Here is a 25763-nt window from a genome sequence, read left to right on the forward strand (position 1 = left end):
AGGTGGCTTGCGGAGAATGATGTAGATGTATATAAAACTTTGAGAGTCTTCTGGCAGTTGCCGCTCAGTGGTGTTGATATTGAACAGCAATGGCGAAAGACATTAAGATCCGGGAAGGCACTCTCCTGAGTTCTCCATCGGTTTCTTTGCCGTTAAAATCGATAAAGAATCATCTGTTGTGGATGAGATTTCTAAGCATTTGTGACGTGCCATAATATTTACTTAGTGACTACACTTTCCGTAATAGCAGGCGGTGACTGACTGTGTTGTAGGCTGCGCTGCAGATATTTCCATATAACACAGCCCCGCTGATTATTCTTTCCTCGAATCCATGCTCCATGAGTTATGTCACCTTCAGTATCTCTGTTGTGTAGCAAACGCCCGATGGCGGCTCGTTCAAAATCTTTCCAGTACGCTACAATATTACAAAAATAACAAGACATCAGATCACAAAAAATGTATTAAAATAAAAAGTAGTTGTTACTCAGTGACGAACAATTAAGTCCATACATCGCTGCTTTATACTGCTGAATTTATGTATAACTTTGGATATGAAACCCTCAGCGTCGTTTACCATGTTCTTGTCGATTGTTCTGCCTAACCCCACCCTCGGAATTCACGGCATGTGCAGATAAAAACTGAAAATTTTTTGGCAAGGAAGAATACAATGTTTCAAAGTATCTCGGGCATGATGCCGGATTGATTGTTGTGGAAAGAATTTTCGACAGCGTAAAGTGCCATCATCACGTTACTCCTGCTGATTGATGTCCTGGACCATTGAAAGTGATATATATACCAGTCATCTCCCACCTCCACTGACTTTGTGTGTGGAACTGGACCGCTTCAGTGAAGTGTTCTAGAGAAATAGCTATAGCGACTGTCAAATCCGACCAGCCTTCAAGGAAAGGGTCATACCACAGCCAATACCCGATGAAGTCAGACTGAGAAAGGTAGTTTAAATTCCATATGCGAGCAATGTATATGGAAAAATCGGTTACTACGAGAAAACATCAAATATTTGTACCACACAACGGAAAAGACCAAATCCCTTTTAGGGACAGTAAAAGACGATCCTGGACTCCGGAAATCTGGACTGCATTACATATCATGCATTTGTCGGAGAAACTATTCACACAACCTGAAAAAAATTGCACGAAAAACCGAAGAGACCACAAAATCAGCAGCTGCTGAACACTGCCTTGAGACCAACCACAAAATGAAATACGAAGATACAAAAATTCTGCACAAGATTTCCCACAATCGGGGCTATGAGGAGGCTATCGAAATCCAGCAACATGAAAAACTCATCAACAAGTACAATAGATTTCAACTTACTGAAGCTTAGGCTCCGGCACTGAAAGTTTTCCATACGTAGTGGAAAGGGAACATCGACCTTCTTGAAGGCGGGACACAGTCTGAGGACGGACTACCACTACCATCATAAACGGCACATTGCGCAGTCCATACACTGGGTCATAGATGCGGGCAGACGACCGTTATACATCTCTCACTCACTGGTCCAGGGCGTCAGCCAGCAGGAATAACTTAATGATAATGGCACGTTATGCTGTCGAAAATTCGTTCTACAGCGATCAGTCAGTCCAGATGCACGCTCAAGCGACAGTCAGGCAGAGTATTCGCCAGGAAAACCTATGAACACACAAGAATACAGATATCGTTGCTGATCCCAGAATCTGTTACAAACATAAATAAGGAAAAACATGTTAACATACAACACAATGTGAATTTAAACTCATTCTCTAACCACATGACCACATTGAACAGCCGCCTGGGATTAACCGGGCGGTCTAGGGCGCTGCAGTCATGGACTCGGATAATTTAGATTAAGTAGTGTGTAAGCTTAGGGACTGATGACCTCAGCAGTTAAGTCCCAAAAGATTTCACACACATTTGAACATTTTTGACACAGTGAACAAGCACAACAAACATGTTAGAATCACCAGAAGGCCTTTAACGCCACTGTGTCATTAACTGATATTTATTTATAATAAATCGTACCAAGGGTGATAAGTTTGTGATACATCTTCCACCTGCTAAATACAGCATTAGTACGTGGGTGGAACAATGCTTTTCGACTGGCCTTCTAGTTCTGACTTTTGATCTGTCACTTGGTTAAGGTTCAGGCGGTGTGGTAGGGATATTACTAGACCATGTGTTATTCCCGTTCTTGGCTCTATTGGCGTGCTGATGTGAGGATTTTAGCACTTTTAGCATTGGCAGGGATGACGTCACACCAGAGCATGCGCAGTCGCACACAGCTGCGTCTCCTCTCTGAGTGTTTCTATGCTTTCTTCTTATCGCGTTAACAGCACTACAAAACATATTTTTGTCAGTCTCTTTTACATGCCAGCACCAATTAGAGAAAAATCGCATGATTTTAATGCTATATCTGGCTCGCGTTCGAAGAGAAATGGCATAACTTTAGCGTAATACGGTGTGATGTACCACATTAGCACATGATCACTGGCCGCCACTGCATTTGCCTGTACTGAGGTCGGCTTTTTGTAAGATCAGAAGAGGCTCAAGTACTTCTGCCGGTCTGTTGGTATCACCCTTTCGAGAGTGTTACGAAAATGGCATAGTAATGAAAGTGGTTTGTAGCTCTTAAGGTATTTGGGCCTTTGCCAGGTTTTAGAATGACTATGATCCAGTAGCTCCTCCAGATCTTTGGTATTTTGCAGACTGAGTAACGATTTTTTTGGTTGCGACACTGAAATTTTATATGTTCCAAGCATATGCCGTGAGCACCAACTGCCTTGAATGTTTTGCACATATGGATTCGAGTTCTGTCATACTAAATATTTCTAATATCATTTTGTATGGTTTCATTCTATTATGTTATTTTGTATGTTCGTATCGCCTTTGTATTGGAGCCTTCCCTTTTTGGTCAGCTGTGGTCCAATTTGATCTGATTTTTCATTTGCATGTATTTTTCACAATAAAGGATGACAGCCAAAAACAGTTGCAGGACAAAATTTATTAAAATTCTTGACCAAGGTTTCGGTACATATAAATATACCTTCATCAGAAGTAAAACTACCTGAACAGAGAGACACATTCATTAGAAAAGCCATATCAACGAAAGTGAGAAACAGAAGCTTAAGTAACAGAGAAATTACTACAGTAATGTAGGCACAAAATCATTAGTACTTACTAAAATTACATCATGTAATGGAGAATAATAAAAACAATTATGCCAAAGGCGCCGTCAGTAATTAAAACATCATCTCCATTTGTACAACATGTGTAATGAGCACAGGGTCAAAGCGAACAGTATTAGCAGCATTACTTCACTTATGAACTATTGAGACATGAGTGTGACAGCACTAGGGCAGATGGTTTCGCCGAGAGATGGCACTTGCATGTGCCAGACTCGCGCATATTAAAATTAATAAATACATACATAAGCGTATCAAAAAATTATTAAAGGTTGTGTTAATTCAAACTCTGTCTTAATAAGTAAAACATATCAGGCCAATTAAAGACATTTATGTAAAATAGAAATATAGAACCAATTTATCTGTATCCTAGTGTCAAACGGATAAAACTTGCGCTTGGAACATCTGTGTAATGCGCGAGAGTCTCACGTAACGTAGGCAGCGAAATACATACTAGCGAAACAACCAAAAAAATGTTATAATAAAACGAAAACATCTGTCATTATGAATAAAACATAGTAGTCATTTAAACCATACATACACATTGAAATTCATAACAAACAAACATCACAATACGTAGAATCCCAACAAGACAGGAAAAGTGCATTTCACCGGCATTAACAAGCAAGAAAATAACTACTAGTCAGCCAGACTATGTTACATTAAGGCAATGAGGGGTTTGAAACTGTCTAAAAAATTTTTGTTTCGAAGCTGCACCTGTTCATTAAGAACAAAACCGTCTTTTAGAGACAGATGCTTGAAAATCTCTAATTCTTCGAGCAAGTCTAGTTTGTAACCTTTATTAGCTTCATGAAGCAGCTCTACGTCGTCCAGTTCACTTGGCGTGTGCCGTAAGAGCCATAGATGTTCAGCAAAGGTGGAATTATATACGTTTTCCCCGTTTTTACCTAACAAGTGTTCTTTATACCTAACTTTAATGGGTCTACCTGTCTGCCCTATGTAATAGTTTGGGCAGTCGTTACACGTAATTTTGTATACCCCGGACTTAGTGCTGAGTTCTTCTCGTGTTCCAATATTATGAATTACTCTACGTTTCAGGCTGTTATTTACGGAAAAGGCAACTCTATAACCGTACTGTTTCTGTAAAAGTCTTCTTATCTTATATGAAACGTTCCCTAAAAATGGAATAGAAATAAAGTTATTACTCTCATACTTTTTTTCCCTGTTATCTCCTAAAGTAGAAAATTTTACAGCTGTTTTTTTCTTAGCAATTTGGTCAATTAATTTAGGGTCGTATCCATTGTTAGTAGCTATTGATTTTAATAAAGATATTTCATTTTCAAAACAATTCTGTGCTAAAGGTGTGTTCACAGCGCGATGAACTGCGGAATGAAAAAAGGCGATCTTGTGAGTTTGAGGATGACAGGAATCTGCTGGAATAATATTATCAGAAAAACTTTCTTTACGAAAAATGTCAAAGCTAATAGTGTTACCCGATAACTTGAGTTTCAAATCAAGAAAATGGAGTTCTCTCTCGTTATTTTGAATCTCTTTTGTGAATTTCATTTTCTCATGGAAACTGTTGAAAACATGAAACAGTTGTTGTAGATCTTGTGAAGAATTTTAACAGTTGCTGCCACAGCCATGTTTAAAATCATGAGATTTGCATGTATGTTGGTTTTCGTGGAGTCACTGGCTAGGCTGTGAAAAAGTCTCTACACCTTGTGACAGCTTCGACCCATAACAATTTCCTCCATTAGCTTGCCCCATTCTTTTGTTTTTCTCGAGATGATGATGTTCTCGTAGAATGGTTTCTTCTGTAAAGGGCTCTATTTCGAATAGAGCATTAATACTGGTCCAGGAGTGTGGCTGTCTCAGGGACAAGTCCTTTCGTGTAATTAAATCTGCATCTTCTTGGAACTGACGCTTTAGAGCAAGTTCTAACAGTTTCTACGAAGTGATCGTGTTCTGATGGGTCTGGACTGATCGTCTGAACGTCCTTAGCTAACAGCTCGCCGAACTTGTCTCCATTACCTTTCTTAAAATTGTATCTACTCTTAAACTGTACCTTTGTGGTTGGACAGCTGGTAGTGTTTTGCACATTATTAGTCGGTACTGCGAGTTCAAAACAGGAAGACAGACTGATTTCAAGCACTATTGGGATGCCTTACCGCTCACATAATTGGTCCTGTATACATCCAGGCAAGCTTCCTTATAAAAGACACAGTACAATAAAAGTAAGCGCATGTGAGGATCCTATATTTTCACACGTCATATTGTCTACTATTTAGTGCCATTCTCTAAGTTTATTCTTAAGTTTGGCTGCATATTGAGCATCGATAGTCATGCAGCAACAGTTACTTAAGTAGTATCGAGCAGTAAAAACAATCTTCAAATATTCAAATGTGTGTGAATTCTGAAGGAATCAAACTGCTTAGGTCATCGGTTCCTAGACTTACACACTGCTTAAACTAACTTATGCTAAGAACAAAGCCAAATCATTTCCATCTTTTGTCATGTCTTCCAATATATCATTTCCAGTTCGGCTCGTAATTCAGAATCTTCTGGGGAATTCTACGATCTGTCTTTCGCTTGACATTCCCCTATTTTCACAACGTTTTTCAATTTTTTCATTCATGCTGAAAATAGTTAATTCTGCCCTAAGACTTTCATTTCTAATCGCGTGTCTTATTGTGTGGGCCATCCTCCTCCTGAGGAACCTTTCTTCTTCAGGAAACCACGTTTTCGCTTCCGTATGATCACAGAAGTTGTCATCACTTTATTGAATTTTGTGTTGCTCTTTTTAGCACTTAAGGTCTAATCTTCTGTTAACAGTACCACAACATCTTGAAATTGCAGTGTTTTTCCGTCAGTATCAAAACTTATATCGCAGCTGACTTAAGAGATTTATTCTAAAACTGAATTATTTAAAACAGTGTTTTGTCTCACTGAATGCAGTTCTCAAAATGCCATTATTTTCTTTTTATTATTAGAAATTTTGAAATTGTATTCCTAGCAAATTTGTTTCGGTTGGTATACTGATCTTCAGACGCGATTTTCATTCTTCTGAATAGTAACGGTATAATCTGCAAGCAAAAGCACATTCACCTACTTATCAGTTTCTATCACAATTGTTTACTTTACATTGCTATGAATAATGAAGTCAGTTTCAATATTAATTACACTAGGCAATATTGCACATACTTAACTTACATCTTGGTTAATAAAGGTTCTTTCTAATGGATTGCTGCTTATGTTTATTGCAATCTGTGTATTTCCGTAGACACTTTTCACTATCTGTATTAGGTGACTAGGATCGCTGCATTCAGACAATATCTTCCGTAGCCCACCACAGCATATACGGTCGAAATATTCCTGAGGGTCGATAAGGCCATACGGGTCTCTCGATTAAATTCTCTGTATTTTTCTATTATGCTCTTAATTACAAACACATAGTCCATGCACGAATTTCCTGATCAAAAATTCATTCCATTCCTCAAAAATAACAGTTTCTGTGATATTTTCGCCGGGCTGAGTGGCCGTGCGGTTCTAGACGCTGCAGTCTGGAGCCGAGCGACCGCTACGGTCGCAGGTTCGAATCCTGCTTCGGGCATGGATGTGTGTCAAGTCCTTAGGTTAGTTAGGTTTAATTAGTTCTAACTTCTAGGCGACTGATGACCTCAGAAGTTAAGTCGCATAGTGCTCAGAGCCATTTGTGATACTTTCCATCTAGATATTAACCGTCTTTGTGTCCAGTTTGTAGCCACTGTTTAGAAGACTGATACCACGATAGTTTATATTTAGTTTAATTATTCGTGCCACGTTTACATTTTACTCGAAATTTCAGTGAGAAGAAACTCGTGTGTTGTGGCATGCATTGATTTCATTGTAGGTACGAATGGAAGCGTAACTTTGATTGGCTTTTGCGGAAGAAACAATCCCAACTATAAATAATACATTTTTGATTTGTCATTAACTGTCATCGGTTAAATCCTTTGTAGTCCGCTTCAGAAGTAAGGTACTGAACGAATGCATATTGTTGTCCAACTGCAGAAGCGGTTGTTGAGAGTAGTTATGTAGCACTTTCAATGAAATCTTTGTGGGACTATTACAAGCGGAGTGTCACTCCATCCAGGGACTTTACAGTACCTACATTCCATACTTTGATGTAACTGACACACCTCGTGTCACATGACCACAGGCGATCTATAGCTACACGTTACAGACTATGATCGCAGCTTTTAAGAAGAAAGATCACATAGTAGATTGCAAAGTATAGAATAGTTAATATGTTCAAAGTCTGTTACAAAGTACTTAAAATTGGAATTTCTATGTAATCATGAAGTTGAAGTTATGCAATGTCAGACTACACAGAGGTTTTTCTCTTATTGAAGTACGTGATTTATTATTTATTTTTTATTTATTTAATGTTAAATATTTGTACATAGTTACGATTTTATGTAACATGTTTCACTTCTGTACAGAATATTGTACTGTATGAACTTCAGCAGATATTTTAAAGGTGTTGATTAATGAACTAATATCTACATCATTTCGACAAATATTACATAAGTTATCAGTGGAACGTTTAACAATGGGTAACTAACTAACTGAATTCAAATTACATGTGACTTATGTACCCATTCAAATTTGGATATTCGACTCATGAAATAGCCCTGAAATATATATTTTCACATATTAGCTAAGTTACAAAATGGCAGTCAGTAAGTACCAATGGCCCCATCCAATGCAGCACAATTCTTAATTGGTCTATGAACCTGTTATTTTAAAGATCAATATATTGCTTCATTAATAATAATTAATATAAATATAATAAGAAGCTATAATCAAAAACAAAACAACAGTAGTGTGATTGTGAAACAACAATAGTTATGACATTAATGACACAGCTCCTATGTTTACTATTATTATATCAGGAAGGAAAACTACATTCAGTGCTCGATTATTGTTTTTTCTTGGTAGTTTAGTGATTTACTATTATTTAATATTTATTTATCTATTTATTTAACCTGATCAGATTAGCGCCTTCTTACATTGGACAAGGATTTCACATATACAGACTACTTTTATAACATAGTAGCCTGAGAAATGACTATAATTTTAATGTAGCAAATAATAATAAAATGATTTTAGTGTCACTAGACACAGTGATAGTAAATAGCACTGTCAAGAGCTAACAAATTTAAAACTGGCCATTATTATAATTAGTATCACTATGATTATTATAGTGGCAGATTCGGAAAGAGTTTATAGGTGTACAAAACAGATCTTTTCTGATACAGCAGCTTCTAGAGAAGGGAAATTTAAGGCGACAGCACGAGCGGAGAACGCTGGGAGATAAAGAATATCAGGTTGGAAAGAAGGAAGGGGTAACAAGTGCGTACAAGGATAACGATAGTCATTGTTCTTGCTTCAGTAGATATGTCATTAATTGTCTTTTGCAACTGGAGATGTTTTACAGTTCTCGAATACTGTAAAGGAAGCTATTCCAGAGCTGAGTTCCTGCTACTGAAAAGAAATCCGAGAAAGTGGCTGATCAATGAAGTGGGACACAAAGGATTTTGTTCTGATGGAAACAGGTGTTTTTGTCTGACACAACGCACTGCTGGCGTGACGTCAGGTATCAGCGAAACTACTGCACTGCACTTGGCAAGAAATTTAGGCTGCTGCGTCTGACAAGAAAATATCGATGTCGACAGTGTAAAAGGCTTTGCTGAAGTCTAAGAAGCACGCAATAGTCGCCTCTTCTCGAAGCATGGAAAGCTCGGTGTCATCTGTTATCTTTATTAAGGCAGATGTTGTGCTACGATGTTTAGAGAAACCTGATTGGTATTCTTCTAGCAGGTAGTTTCTAGTTATGTATATATATTCTAAGGTTCTGGACAGTGAAGGAAGAACGCCAATAGGTCGGTAAGGAGACGGCGCTGTCACAACGACCTTTTAGTAGTTACATTCGTGAATCCACATGAAGTAATCAATCACTGTTTCTGAATTTTTAACATTGTATTGTAAATTAGAAATATTCTATTGTCTATAATGATTACAGTAAATGCAGTAGTAGTCTATACTATTAAACTCAAGATCATGGAGATATATTTTGATTGAAATATTTCATTTGATATAATTTTTGTGATATAACTGGAAAAACTAATGTACTAGAAATTGCATCCAAAAGGACATTCAGAATATAACTTGTTAGCAAATTACAGAGCAATTCAAAATGAATGTAGCAATTAAAAATGGCTGCAGATACTTACTGCATAGCATTGAAAGGAATTAGAGAGAATGTTGTGGAAAATTCAAGCTTTACTATACATACTTAACAGGTATCCTATTACGACTCCCCTTGTACACACTGACAGCAACTAAGTAATAATCCGTTTCAAAGCCTTCTTTCGGATGTATATGTGGAGGCACTAGCGCAGACGTATTAGAAGTGCACATTTTGAGTTTTGAAATAGTTTTCTGCTGAACACAAATCTTTCAGAAAACACACATATGTAAAACATTTCATTTATTTATTAGGTTGCATTTATTGTTGTTTGTTACCTTTTTTAGTATGAATAATGTAATGGACTTATTGTCTTGGCACATTTCGTAAAATTAATTTGTGTAGATGAAACAAATGTGTAGTAAATTTGATTCTATAGTGTTATGTATTATAGTCTGGCTTCAGCTGTCGCAGCGGTCGCACGCTCCTCAAGTTTGCTCCGTGAACGTTCAGTGTTTACGCCAGTGTTTTCGTGTTTCGTGATCGTTTATTGGCGTTTTACACGTGAATTAAGCGTTATCAATTGAGCATTTGGTCTTCGTTCGTGTCGTCTTTCTATGTAGTGCCGTTGGGATTTCGGCGTTGTCCGATATTTCTTCGCTGCAGAACACCATGGCAAACACCGTGATTTTCACCTTCGACAAGTACACCAGTCGAGTACAGCCCTCTGCACTCTAAATACACGAGTGGATTACCGAGGTAATTGGCCTTCATTCTGAATCTGTTCATACCATGCAGCTGGACTCTGATAAATACTGCATTTTTTAAAGTTTAACGATTCCGTGAGTGTAGACCGCTTTCTAACAAAATTTGGTTATGAAACGGAATTTATACACCGTGATGGTACTAAAAGTACTGTCAAACTCCGGAATTCCGAGTCTGTAATTAGGAATGTTAGGGTTTTGAATATTCCCATAGAAGTAGACAACTCGAAAATTAAAGATGTCCTTTCAAAGTATGGGGTTGTCAGGCAAATAGTCAACGAAAGGTGGGCTTCGCATTTCAAGCTGCAGTGCTTTAACGGCATTCGCTCCGTGGAGATGGAAGTGAAGGCAAACATTCCCTCCCACATGTTTGTTGACGGGCAGAAGGCGCATGTTACGTACTCAGGTCAAACCCCTACATGTCATGTATGTAACGAGTCTGGTCACCTCCGTCAGGACTGCCCTCTCCGTGTTTTTTGTGCTAGCAAATAACTTTACGCAACGCCGGAAATTAACACTCAACGATTGGTTGCCAGCCAGTAATACAACAGAGCCGGCGGCTGTCGTGGATCCTGTTACTACCTCTGAAAATGTTGCACTTAATGTTAATGACTTTCCGTCTTTAAAACCTGCATTAACTGCTGAAATTCCGTTCCGTGACAGCGAGATTCCCACTAAAAAGCGTCCTCTAGAGGACACTGAAAAAAAATCTTAATGAGGACTCTTCCTGTGAAACACCCGTTGCCAGGAAGCCGAAGCCCAGTCCTGTAGATCTGTTGGAAGTGGAAAAAGGAGATGAAATGCAGGTCGATGTGGCTCCCACTTCCGCGCAAGGACTTATACCGCCACGAACAGATAGTGACGCAGCTGGTAGTGACCTTTCACGGAAATGTGACCCTGAGCCTGAGGTCACAGCTGCAATAACCGCATCAATTGCACAGCCCATGCCGGTCGGAGTGGCCGAGCGGTTTTAGGCGCTACAGTCAGGAACCGCGCGACCGCTACTGTCGCTGGTTCGAGTCCTGCCTCGGGCATTGATGTGTGTGATGTCCTTAGGTTAGTTAGGTTTAAGTAGTTCTAAGTTCTAAGGGACTTATGACCACAGCAGTTGAGTCCATAGTGCTCAGAGCCATTTGAACCATTTTTGCACAGCCCATACAGTGCGAACAGTACGAGGAAGTACCAAAGTAAACAACCTGCTGACTCCAAAGTGCAACACCGCGCCGAAGGAGGAATTAAACAAGCATCACCGCCTCGCCAGCAAGACAACACAACAGACATCACGCCGGAACCAAATATTGACGACTCGCAAGCCACCGCCGTTGCGCCAGACGGCCACCGCCGGCAGCTGCGACCGAAACCGGGTCTTGCTGTCACGCGTCATCAAGCGAAAGCCACACCAGAGAAGAAAGACATCAAATGGCTCTGAGCACTACGGGACTTAACATCTATGGTCATCAGTCCCCTAGAACTTAGAACTACTTAAACCTAACTAACCTAAGGACAGCACACAACACCCAGCCATCACGAGGCAGAGAAAATCCCTGACCCCGCCGGGAATCGAACCCGGGAACCCGGGCGTGGGAAGCGAGAACGCTACCGCACGACCACGAGATGCGGGCAAGAAAGACATCAAGAAAAAGAATATGAAATATGAAGTCATCAGGGCCAACACTGAAGAGGAGAAAGAGAAGGGCCACAGTGACTTATAGCAATGCATTGTCAGGATGTCAGGATATTTTTCTGCTGAAGCTCTTTGTTGAAAAGCAGTGAAAATTTTTCTAGGACGTTAGTACATGTAATGGCACACAGCTTGCAAAGTTCGTGACTTGCAGAGAAGCACGTTGCTGCTATAATCATACCGATCCTCATCCCAAATAGCTTCTTCTGGTATGTCTGTGATGCAAGCTTATAGCATTACTACTATTAACATTAATAAAACACAGTCACCCTTGAAATTGGCAGCAGTAAAAGAATTCTTGTGCCAGTCTGAGACAGATATCGCGTTGCTACAAGAAGTTGCGATAACGGAATTTCGGATCCCAGGCTTTTTTGAAATTGTTAATGTTTCTACGGATGCCAATATCGGTACAGCCATTTCTTTTTTACCACATTTCGGCCCACGTCTAAAGTCACGAGAAAAAAAAAAGTGCGTGTGATGCTATACTGTTGCATGAAGGGGCGTGAGTTCAAAACTCACTTAGACCGTATTATTTTAATTCCTATATTCGGGTCGAGTACATTCTAGAAGTATCCACAAATGTGAAGAAATGGAAAGTTTTGTACCTTTATATATACTGTATGTGTTCTGGCATGTGCAATTGCTGAATAAACCTTCGTTAAGTGAAGTTAGTGTTCGTCATTCATCTAATTACACCTTCTTCTACGAGACATTATACAGGTGGAGACACTAGGTACTGGAACTTGTGATAGCTCACGTACAGACGACACAGTGGCTCCCATCAGGCCGCGACAGAGCCGCCGTTTACGTGGCGAGAAACCCGAGTTCAAGCCATCACATGACGACTGCCTACCATCCGCAAACTAACGGGTTACTGAACGCCTTAATAAGACCTTGGCCGACATAGTATCAATGTTCGTCAATGTTGAGCAGAGCAACTGGGATGGGGTGCTAGCTTTCGTAATGTTTGCCTACAACACCGCCAAACAAGACACCACAGGATTTACGCCATTTTTCGTGGCGCATGGGCGTGAGGCGACTACGACGATGGACACTGATTCCGTTGCATCCTGATGACGTGGGCGACGTCTACATCAGCCAGGTGTTAACCAGAGCTGAGGAAGCTCGGCACTTAGCTGGACTCTGCACGCTGCAGGCTCAAGAAAATGGTCGCCCAAGGTATGACGCGAGCCACCGCCCTGTTGTCTACCAGCCTGGTGACCTCGTCTGGTTCTTCAGTCCTGTTCGGAAGGTTAGTCTCTCTGAAGAGCTCCGCCGCGCGGGCGCTGCAGTCATGGACTGTGAGGCTGGTCCCGGCGGAGGTTCGAGTCCTCCCTCGGGCATGTGTGTTTGTGTTTGTCCTTAGGATAATTTAGGTCAAATAGTGTGTAAGCTTAGGGACTGATGACCTTAGCAGTTAAGTCCCATAAGATTTCACACAAATTTGAACATTTTCTGAGAAGCTCCTCAGGCGCTTCTCTAGACCTTATAAGGTTGTAAGACAGTTGTCTGATGATACTTATGAGGTTGAAGATTTCGAGCCCGACACAAGACGACCAAACATCAGAGATACGGTCCACGTCCTTCGAATGAAGCCTTATAAGGGTCATGCAACCCAGGGTAAATTCGAAACTCCAGCGACAGGCAACAAGCGGAAAGGTGACGAAGAGCGTAGCGCCAAAGTAAGTTCTAAGATGATCACTGCCAGGACGAGAATCAGTCATCGGGAGTCGGAGTATTCAGGACTGATGACTCATTCCCGGACTAGGACGACGTATCACTGGACGCTGTACTCTTAAGGAGAGAGCAGTGTCGCAGGAGAAGCCGAGTAACACCGTGATGTAGTGGGTATGATACTAAACTGTTGCATGAAGAGTCGTGAGTTCGGAACGCATCTGGACTGTACAGTTTTAATTTCTATATTCGGTTCGAGTATGCAGAAGAGACTAACGATCAAAGTACGAAAACAATTTATTGGACTGTTCTATTAACCAAAACAATTCTCCAAGTATAACACCAACACAAAACAGCGATCCGTCTTCGAATCACAACGACATAAAAGAATAAGATAGAAAACAACTGAAATAATTTCTTACTAGACTCCGCCAGAGACCTCTCCGATATACCAAGCCTAATCCAGAGATCAGCGAGAAGATCCAAGGCGGGCTACCGGGGCGGCAGCTATCCACGTCTGCTGGCGCCCGATGAACTGCCGATGTGCGGCCGAGCACCGGCCTTTATAGCGCTTCGGCGGATGAGTACCTCAGAACTATTTTCTATCACGTGGTTTGAAGTGTGAAAAATAGTTCCGTGTTCGGCAGCGACCTCTTCCTTATGTTTACGTGGGCCGGTAGTGGCCCCAGGTGGCCGCTGGTGTCTTTGCTGTGTTGTTGTTGTTGTTGTTGTTGTTGTTGCTGTGGCCGTTCATCAATATTGCCTGTCGGTTGTGTAATGCTTCAGTGTGCCTGCGAGGTGGGCAGCCGGCGGCTGCAGGCTGTCAGTTTGGTTGCTGACACTCTAGGCGCCATGATGTCTGGTGGAGAAGGCCACAGCAGAGTACATTCTAGAACTATCCTCAACTGTCAAGAATCATTGTACTGGAATGTTCTGTAGCTGTATATATATACTGTATGTGTTCTGGCCAGAGGCAGTTCGATCTGCGCTCTGGTATGTGCAAGTGCTGAATAAACCTTCATTAAGTGAAAGTGTTTGTCATTCATCTAATTACATCTTCTGCTATATGACGATATTATACCAACAATAATAAGAAGTAATAATGATAACAGTAATAACTCTATTATTTGAGGGATTTGGATGTAAACAGTGTGATGAACTGGTGGTTCTAGGTCTGGGAATGGGCCTATCGACGCCATCGGGCTTCCTGGCAGTCAAGACCTACTTCGTGGAGTCTCGCGGCCGCGCCGTAGGCCTGTCGACTTCGGGCTCCAACTGTGGCCAGATGGCGATGCCTCACGTGGTGAGGCTGCTGCTGGAGACGTACGGCTTCAGCGGCGCGCTGCTGGTGCTGGGCGGGGTGGCCATGCACGGGCCGCTCGGCTCACTCTTCTTCCACCCCGTGGAGTGGCACGCCGAGCGCCGCCCTGTGGCCAACGAGCTGACGCTGCTCAAGGGCGAGTCCGAGCCTGGCGACGAGGTGCGGCCGCGCCGGCCCAGGAGGAACGCCTCCATGGCGTCGCTGGCCAGCTCTGAGGTGGGCGACATGGCCGACGTCGTGCCTGAGGACCGCCGCAAGCGCCTGAGACCCACCAAAGAAGAGGACGAGGAAGAGCATGGGGACGCCACCGATCAGAGTGAGTAGCCACAGCAACACATAGCTAGCTGACCGAAACCTTTCCAGAATCCAAAAATTTACCCTTAGCACCTCGTCTGAGCACTTGTAGGTATACGAGAAATATTCTTTTTTTGTTCTCATATGACCTGATGGCATTGCAAATAAAAGTTCTAGTATTTTTACAAGAGAAGCTATTACTACATTCCAAAGAAAAGTTTATTAGATTTTTCCCAAGAAGCGTTTTAATCTCATCATCATCATCATCATCATCATTTAAGGCTGATTATGCCTTTCAGCGTTCAGTCTGGAGCATAGTCCCCCTTATAAAGTTCCTCCATGATCCCCTATTCAGTCCTAACATTGGTGCCTCTTCTGATGTTAAGCCTATTACTTCAAAATCATTCTTAACCGAATCCAGGTACCTTTTCCTTGGTCTACCCCGACTGCTCCTACCCTTTATTGCTAAACCCATGAGTCTCTTGGGTAACCTTGCTTCTCCCATGCGTGTAACGTGACCCCACCATCTAAGCCTGTTCGCCCTACATCTATAGAGTTCATTCCCAGTTTTTCTTTGATTTCCTCATTGTGGACATCCTCCTGCCATTGTTCCCATCTACTAGTACCTGCAATCATCCTAGGTACTTTCATATCTGTAACCTCAACCTTATTCATAAGGTAATCTGAATCCACCCAGCTTTCGCTCCCATTGAACAAAGTTGCTCGAAAGATTGAAAGATTGAAAGATTTTCATGGACCGCAGTAGAGACTTCGACACATACTTTAAATGTCTTAGGAAAGTACCTGCGTTAAATCTTCATTTCCAAACATTCAGTTATATTCTTTCTTTTACTGTTAATTTTAAAAACTGTACTGTGACGGGCTCATTTGAAAAACAGTTAATGGTGGATCACAGACTTTATGAGTTACTGCGTAAGTTATTACTCTTTTCAAACCAGATTAACCACACGCAAAGAAACTATGGTGCAGTGGTTGCTAACGAAAGACACTACTGCAGTCTTTCTTAAGACAAAGCTGCTCTTACATTCTTCATAAAACTTCTGTGTACTTTGCAGATGAAGCTGCAAAAGAACAGTGTTATATGGTAATTACGCTACCACCTAATCACTGCAATTTCAACCCAGTTGAGTTGGTTTGGAGTGACGTCAAGACTTATACACCAAATAACAACAAATCTTTTGCTGCAACTATTTTCGGTAGAGTGTTCTTTGTTTTGCTTAGCTTTATATTACTATACCACATTTAATATGCAACTATTACGCTAACAGTCCGGAACGACTTATAAACATTGTCATTAACTTCGGTTGTTGTCTATTATTAAACGCTTTTTCCTCGTAGTTGTATTTTCCATTGTCAGAAATACGTTGTTTATTATACTTACGTATTCATTATTACCCAATGGCTCATTCACACGATGATTCTTACCTACATTTACAAATCATACTTCGGAATTCTCAGATGTGGGCATGTGGGCATGTGGGCATGTGGGCATGACTGCAACCTCGCAGTCACAATATAGCCAGATACACGCGAGCTGTTAATGACGTGTTTCAGTGGACCAAGCGTAGTTCGAAATAGTACAAAGACGCACTAGAAGAGTTCTAAATCGATCAATCACAAATTATCATCAGAGTTTTGAAAGTCATCACGAATTGTTATCATTTGACGGTAAGTATGAAGATTCCTCCTCTTCCCTTTCCTGTCACTTTTTCTGCTCTTATTTCCGAAATTAGCAAACAATCTTCTTCGTCTCGTGCGATCTACTGTTCCACCTTAACATTTTTTGCAAAACTGTTGTCTATTTCCAATCGCGATTCTTATTCAGCTGGATGTGTTGTGTCTAACTCTGCAGATGTAAACTTTTCTGCACTGCACTTTCCCCATATGCAGTCGCCAACATAAAAGTGTTGTGCACAATTATCAATATTTTTTGTCTCATTAGGAATCTCTATAAACATTAAATTTTAATTTATCTGTTGGTAGCAGAATTGCTGTTCATTACGTTCAAGTGGGAGATATAATTATAGCTTTTTTGCGGTAGCGAATCAATATTCTCTTGAATGAGATACTGGCAGAAGTAAAGCTGTGAGGACGGGGCGTGAGTCGTGCTTGGGTAGCTCAGTTGGTAGAGCACTTGCCAGCGGAAGGCAAAGGTCCCGAGTTCGTGTCTCGGTCCGGCACACAGTTTTAATCTGCCAGGAAGTTTCAATATTCTCTTATTTTAAACTTCGATCAACGTCAGCACTGCAGTTATGTTTGGCCTTGTCAAATTGATCCAGTTCATTAACATTAATTTTAAGATCAGAAGAACGTCATTGCATATCAGGAATCAATTTGACATCAGAATTGCTTCCATCACATGACCTTTGCATGTCAACAACGGAATCATGAATACTGTGCTCGGTTCTATAGTGTGATTTCACGATGCTGTGAGGCTAATAGAGACTGAACTTCTGCCACCTCAACATATTTCCCTTAATAATGTTCTTTATCGCTCTGAGTATGAAAACATGATTGTTATTTGTATAAGATCGTTTATCAGATCCATTCTCAGATCTTGATGGTGGTAATCTCTATTTTGTTCAGTTATTGATAGTGATCATCTATTTTTGTATAGTTCTTGATAATGACCATTTATTTAATTAATAGTTTCTCCTAAAAGTTTCATTATCTCTTGGTCTCAGTAACCGAGTTGTAGTTCCGCTTTGCGCGCATAGCGTAGGTTTTTTTTTTTTCGCCTCACCGCAGCGTTGCGAGCATCTGGACAGCTGTTCCTCAGTGTTGTTTGTGTCTTTGTGTTTATCACATCATCGTTTGGTCCACATTGTCAATTGTAGTGTGTGTGCACTAGATGTCGACTAGTTCGCTCCATAATGTCGAATATGGTTTCCAGGTGTGTTCAGAGTAATTGAAACGTCCCCTTAGAAAAATTTTACATGACTGTGCTTAAACTGACACACAATATTTTTTAGCGCAACGCAATCTGACTTTCAGAAATCCCTACAAAGGAATGGCCTTGACTAACGTTAACCTGTACCTTTCACAAATCACTTACCTCACAAAAATCTTCGTTACTCGAACTACTGCAATACAGCGAGCGCCACTACTGCCAGCTAAATAAAAGATTCAATCTACGGAAGTCACTAACTACTGATAGGGATAGTTAGCAAATGAAAGATTTTATTAGAGAACAAACAATGTATTTACCTTAATAGTCATAATATATATAGCAGTTCATAATATCCAGTATAACAAATTTCAAAACTCCGCCATCTCTCTCCCCACATCCACCACTGCTGGCGGCTCACCTCCAACTGCGCAACGCTACGCGCTGTTCATGTCCAGCTGCCCAACACTATAATGGCAGACAACAATGCAAACTAGCCACAGACTGCACACAGCACAGCCAGTGATTTTCAGCGCTACGTAACGTTGCCAATAAGAAAACATAAACAGCCTGTGATTTTCATACAGAGCGCTACGTAACGTTGCCAATAAGAAAACATAAACAGCCTACTAACATAAAGAAAACATAAACAGCCTACTTACATAGCCCCCATGCGCCCCACAAAAAATTTTACAAATTGTTTTGGGCAGTGGCCAATAATGATTTGATAAAATTTTTCAGAATTACAATAACAAAGATATCAAATGCACACACTTATTGATACAATGTTGGTCAAAAGCTAAAATTTTCTCACAGTCCCATAAAGACAGTCCTGATTGTTCATCACAGTAAAATTTCAGTGTTTTTTTTTTTTTTTCAAAGTCTGAGCAGTAAAAGACAATGCACACGGAAGTAGTGGATTTCCATGCAGTCTTGAAGAAGTAGTGTTGTCCTTCCAACTGAAAGACAGTGCTGACTCTTGACATGCTGACAGGTAATGGGCCACAACAGAGCAAACCCACAGCAGAGTCATTCGACGTTTTGAAGAAGATTGGTAGGTAGGTCATCACAGAGCAGGCCCACTGTAGTCCTGGTAGAGTATGGTATTGGTGGGCCACCAGAGGTGCAGTCCCACTCCAGTCCTTGTAGAAATTGTGGACAGGCCCACTGTAGTCCTGGTAGAGATTGTGGTATTGGTGGGCCACCAGAGGTGCAGACCCACTGTAGTCCTTGTAGAAATAATGGTATTGGTGGGTCATCAGAGATGCAGACCCACTGTAGTCCTTGTAGAGATGGCCAGCAGCCATCTGTGGCGACTGTGCGGGTGCACAATCAACATCGAAGAGTCTTGCGGAGAATATAGCAAGTCCGTAAACCACCACTTGTGCATTCACAAAGTTTTTGGAATTGTCCTTAGAACCAGCAATGCTGTTATCCAGTCCCTTGCTAAATTATTAACACACGTGCAAACACTAACAGTCCCTACTTCTCACATACTGTCCATATACTACGACCAACCGAAACGTGTGCAGTGAAATGTAACTTAGAAGTTACTTAATTTGATGAACTGTTATCAATTACAATATTATAACATAAGAATACAATAACTAAGGTACAAAATACATAATTAAAAACATAATAATACAGATAACATTTGTAGTAATACAGGCTTTACAAAATAATAGAAATAAACATATACATCAGTGTTACAGGAATTATGAGATAAGTAGATACATAAAAGATCAGAATAACTTTCGAAACATCAACTTCACACATGAGCATTTAAACAAAACAGAATAAATAATGCCCAAGCATATTTACAAGGTAAATAACATATTATTAATGCCAATTATATTTGAGGATAACAGTATTCCTCATCATAGTGAATGTAGCTTAGTATTAGAAGAAGAAAAATTTCTATGAAAATACACAGAGACAGGAAGAAAACAAATACACAGGGATACACAAACACATAGTGGGATAACACAAAAGGAAAGGGCAGGGTTTGTTTTCAGCGTAATATTTGGTACTGCAGTCCAACCCAAAACTTCATTCCATAGATCTTTCGTCTTATTTCGATATTTGCTCCAGCCAAAAAATTCTATCCAAGCATTCTTTCTGGATTCTGTTCACACATTTCTTACCTCAATATTTATTTACCATTATCTTACCTCAACATTTATTTCCAAGAAAATCCTACCTAAGCCTGTTGTCCCTAAACCCTACTTTTTTGTTCATATCCTCTTTCAAAATTCTTTTTTTTTTTTTGGCCACACCATTTTCTTACAGCTTCTCAATGCATTTCTTCCAATTCATCATAGTTAGTTTTTTATATAGTCTACCCCCTCTTAAGCTAACTTAAATCTACTGAGCTCAAATGCATAAACTAAGGGACGAGGCAATGCAGCAGCATAAAACAATTAACACAAACATCAAGGACAAAAATTTTAAATAGGCAAAGCAATTGCAGTACTACAACTAATATAAGGCACTGTGCAGCAAACAAGAAAAATAAATCAGTAGTAAAACTAGCTTAACAGAGTAACACAAAGTCAAATTCAGTAACACTATGCCTGGCAAACAGCAGTAACTTATACCTAAACATGACATAGCTCAAGCAGAAAAAATATTACACTAAAGACAATAATGCAGACAAGGGAAATGTATATTCACATCTTAATGTCTATGTAATTAAAGTGGTGCACCACAACTTATTCTACGAAAAATATTACCAAGTAGTAGAAAAGACAATTCCGTATGCAATTCCTGTGAAGGGAAACGTCTTTTTTTGCTCCTTCATTTTTCTGAATAGATCATAAAATTATTTACTGGATCTGTAGGCATAAAATATTTATATTAGTACATCTATTAAATTTTATTTTAACCAATGCTGCTGCAGCTAGAAATATGATATTAAACAAAACGAGTAAATAAATACATAAAGCAAGCCATATGGCATTTTTCTCAACTAGCAAGACAATAGCCGTGAAATGTTTCTCATCGTTTCATTAGGAATTTTAGTAAATATCATAAATTAAGAGCTCCACAGTATGCTTTCAACAAGGAAATGTCAATAGCGAGGGTAATGGCCTCCCCTTTATTTTTCTACCTGTGCCTCTGAAATGCACATCCTAATGGCTTTTTCTCAAGACGGCTGGCACAGCTGGGTGCCCACGACACATTACGTGCAGGTGGTCACTTAACTTTCTTACGGAAATATTTACGACAGCAGTTTCCGTTACAGTGACAGTCTCATATAAAAATATTTCACAGGTCAAGAATTTGCGTTGCAAATGTGTAGAAACAAAATCTTATGAATATAACAGTGTCCAAAAAAATTTTCGCTGGCATTGTGATACATTCACACATTTACACACATTTCATAACTCTTAAAGTATGATTCTTGGTTTCCAACCACCTTTTTCACAAACCAGAGTCCCTAACCACTACTCATTATTCCTTACCTTATTCGTCGACACTTCTTCAATATTTCATCTTAATAAATATATAGCATAATCAAATTCCTCATATAACATCGGCTTATTGATCATAAACATACCTCAACAGCATAATACACACCGTCATCGTAATAATAACATCATAACATCTCAGTCAATTCTCAAAATCGTTGTAGCTTTCTTCAATAATTTCAAAACCTAAAAAAATTCTCTGCTCATTTCAGTAGTCTCATTTACCTCAAACGTACTTTAAAATCATTCTCCCTTACCAAATACATCATTCAAAGCTCTCATAGTATCACAATGGTTCTGAAAAAATATGAACAATTCACAAAGTACAGACAAAATACAATTTCATAAATGTGAAGTTATCCAATGGTGTAATTACGTAAACATCTGTCACCGCCGTAGTAAAAAAGTTTGTCTCTCTCAGTTAAATGATCAGATAGCTGTGTAATTATGTGTTAAAGAAATATGGTACCGATGTGTAAAGTTGTATAAGCAAATACCATATTAGCTAGGGCTCCTTGTGCTTGCCAAACACATGGTACACAAAGTAGGCGTGTACCCCCCAGAGGATTAATGTAATTATACCCCCAGGTGTTACAGATTACAGCAATGGAATGAAATGTATCACGGAAAACTTTCTTTGTAATTCAAAAATCTTTAAAAATAAATGTTTTAAGTACAAAATTAATCACTCAAATACGTGTCCTGTAGCGCTAAATGTGTGTCTTGCTGTAAGATAATCTCTGTGGGAGTGTCGTAGTTATCGTCCTCCGAAAGCTAAGTTCTGCAGAAGCCAATGTACTTACTTCATGATAAAGAAAAGTGAAATGCTGTGCGTATAGATATCTTAGTTATTACACTTATTGTTGTGATGATGAAAGTACTGTGCTGTAACGTATTGTTGTGCTATGGAAAAGGCTGTCTCATTGTAGCTATACCACAAAAGTTACTATTAAACATGTTTTACTTTCCAGAAGAATTCAGAAAAACTGTTCAGATATAAAACAGATACACCGAAAAAGCAACATTGTAAATTGTCACTCATTAGTAACGTCGTGATATAATCTTGTAGCTGTCACATAAACTAACCACTGTGTCATCTGGTATCTCTCAGAAAGTACTTTAATTCAGAATGTATTTTGAAGTACACCAAAATGTTGCGTTAAAATCTCATTAGCAGTACTGGTAAATGTTCTAAGTATGTGAGCCTTATAGTCGTTACGTAATCGTGCAACTAACAAGCAAGAATGTACACACAGAATAACACTGTGTCGTCTGTTCGCAATAACAATGCATTCCTAATTTCTATTTAAATAAGTTCTCTTGGTTCTTGAGTGGGTATTGAACTTCAAAACATTGTTCCATCTTAACAGTTTCTCAGTGTGACAAATTGTACAAGTAGCGTGAAGTGAAAATTGCAAAGACTAAGTTAAAAAGCAGATTATCTGTCAATAAATGGTTTTACATGTGAAATGTGGTGTAAACCTTTACTCTTCCTAGTACGCAGAGTTTCAACTTTAACGCAATCATCATGTAGTCTACGTCGGTAAAGAATACTGGAATTTTTCTCAAGGTTAGTGTCTATGTTATATTTCTCTGAGCCAGCCAGCGCACGCGGCAGCCTGTGGTGCGAGTCATTGTCTGTTCCTTTGTTGGCGCGCGTCGTTATTGGGATTTGTAGACCTAATTTCTACAAATTCACCGTGACGAGAATACCCTGCTCTGTTTGAATCTCACCAGTTCTGATGCACTTCAGGTCTGTCGTTACGATCATATCGTCTGTCGTAATGTCAGTAGATTCCATAGTTTCTTTCTTGTCGGTCACGTGGTGGCGAATTTCTCCCTGAATCGTAACTGCGCGCTGGACCGTTGCATCTAAAGTTATTCTGTCTCCCTTGATAATAATTATTTTGGTTCCCATATTGTCTGTTTCTCTGATTGTATCTGTGATAGTCATTACCGCAGAGAGGTGATCTTTCCCTGCAATTATTACTACTCTGACAATGGTTGTCATACGGGTGGTGTCTGTTTCGGTCACGATTTACATTGAAAGAATAGCCTTGTCGTATATTATTTCTGTCATTGCGGAATTGTGATGGATGTAATCTGTAATTGTTGTGCTCCTGTTTTCGCGTTCCGCGATTGTCAGTGTCAATTTCCATTTCTTCTAACAGTCCCTGAAAAGCTTCAATGTCGTTTTTGCAACGTCCTGCTAAAATAATATCTCGTAAATGTTCAGGCAGTTTGATTAAGCAAATGCGGATGAGTTCTGAGGGGTTGTATGGGTTTGACAGGTACTGATTCTTGTGCAACATGTCTTGAAAATACTTCACAAGACTGGAAAATTCAGATTGTTCGAAACGTTTCATCATTATGATGCTATGTTTTACTCGGTCTTGTGTAGCTTGAGACCAATATGCTGAGAGGAACACATGATAAAATTCTCCTTCACTGTGACAATCGTGAATGACCGATCGCATTCTTACAGCTGGTTCATTCTCTAAATAGCCACACATAAATTCTAACCTGTGCTCCAATGACCAGTTGGGAGGAAAACAATGAGAGAATTGATGGAGCCACGCTTGTGGATGAATGACGTTGGCAGAATTCTTAAACGTTTTGAATTTACGTGTAGTAATGAACAGCTCATAGTCAAAATCATCGTGTCGGCGAGTAGCATATCGGTCATTGTTACGTCGTGTCGGCGGTTCCATCTCAAAATTCGGTGTACCTTGCCAATTTCTTTCATAATTTCCGAAATGCCCTGTGTTATTATTTTGTGGCTTTTCCGTATTTCTAAGTTCCTCTTCCCTTGTTGGAGCGCGAGTGTCCTCTAAAATATGAAATTTTTGTATTACTTGTGCCAACTGATCTTGTACTTCCCGGATTTCTCTTTTGTATTGCGTATTAATTTGATTCTGATTTTGTTTGAATTTCTTAATTTGTTCATACTCTTCTGTGTCAGTGATGGCTACAGGTCTTGTGTCATTCAGATCATCATCTACCTTTGCAGATAAGTTAGTGAACTGATCCGAAAGTTCGGCTACTTTCTCCGATAGTGTACTTATTTCCTCAGTGTGTTTTTCTGAACCAAGTTTCAGAGTGTCCATTTGTGTTGAAATCGTATCTACTGTGTCCTTTAAGTTTTCTTGAGTTTTTGCAAGTTACGTAACCGAATCGGTAGATGCAACTGAGTCAATTTTAGCTTGCAAGGCGTCGTGATTTTCATGAACAATAGTTTGCAGTTCTTTTATGGCTGCTTCATGATTCTGTAAGGCATTTTCATGACGCGCAAAAATAGGTTGGAAATGCTCACAAATTTGTGTTTTTACGTCATTGCAGACTTTCTGACATTTCGATTCAATGTTATGTAACTCAGCAGTTAAATCTTCGCGTGTTTGTTTGAGAGTTTGTTCCAATGAGTCTAACTTTTGAAGCTTTTGCTGTGTTTGTCTCTGATTTTGTTCCATTGTGTGTAACTGTTGCTGTGTTTGTCTCTGGCGTTGTTCCATTGTGTCTAACTGTTGCTGTGTTTGTCTCTGATTTTGTTCCATTGTGTCTAGCTTTTGAATATTCTGTTCCATTGTGTCTAACTTTTGAAGATTTTGTTCCATTGTGTCTAACTTTTGAAGATTTTGTTCCATTGTGTCTAACTTTTGAAGATTTTGTCCCATTTGTTGCATTAATTGTAATAACAATGCATTAGTGTCTGGAATCTGTTCCTCTACGCTTTTCGGCAGTGCATTTGCACCAGCAACATTCACATTTTGACAAGCAGAAAATGTGTCTTGACTCATTTGAGAAAACGGTGAGACCTGAGTCTACAGTATTTGCAATATTGTGTTCCGCAGAGCCAGTGATTTTCATACAGAGCGCTACGTAACGTTGCCAATAAGAAAACATAAACAGCCTGTGATTTTCATACAGAGCGCTACGTAACGTTGCCAATAAGAAAACATAAACAGCCTGTGATTTTCATACAGAGCGCTACGTAACGTTGCCAATAAGAAAACATAAACAGCCTACTAACATAAAGAAAACATAAACAGCCTACTTACATAATCTTAGCTCTGAAAAATCCAGGCGTTCCGTGTAGCCCGGATCTTCAGAGATTCATAATTGGCTCGTCGATACCACTAATGTAACATTTGATCAGATTCACACTGTCTATTTTGACTCTGATAGCTGGTCTTTTTCGTTAAGTTTTTGGATCTCGTACAAGTAGACAAGTAGCTTTTGCGTCATGGTTGTTAATTCTCTTTTAGCGTAACGGTGGTTCCAA

At 39.8% G+C, this 25763-nt stretch overlaps 1 protein-coding gene across 1 annotated transcript in view; it reads left to right on the plus strand.

Annotated features, from left to right (window-relative positions):
* LOC126088232 (monocarboxylate transporter 2-like) overlaps window positions 1-25763 on the plus strand; it is an 87318-nt gene that overhangs the window by 28010 nt on the left and 33545 nt on the right. Inside the window, exon 5 of the mRNA XM_049906360.1 lies at window positions 14664-15128. Within this exon, the coding sequence (XP_049762317.1) occupies window positions 14664-15128 (465 nt within the window). The remainder of the gene's footprint in view (window positions 1-14663; window positions 15129-25763) is intronic.

This window comes from Schistocerca cancellata, chromosome 6 (genome assembly GCF_023864275.1).
Source record: "Schistocerca cancellata isolate TAMUIC-IGC-003103 chromosome 6, iqSchCanc2.1, whole genome shotgun sequence".
Classification (NCBI taxonomy): Eukaryota; Metazoa; Arthropoda; class Insecta; order Orthoptera; family Acrididae; genus Schistocerca; species Schistocerca cancellata.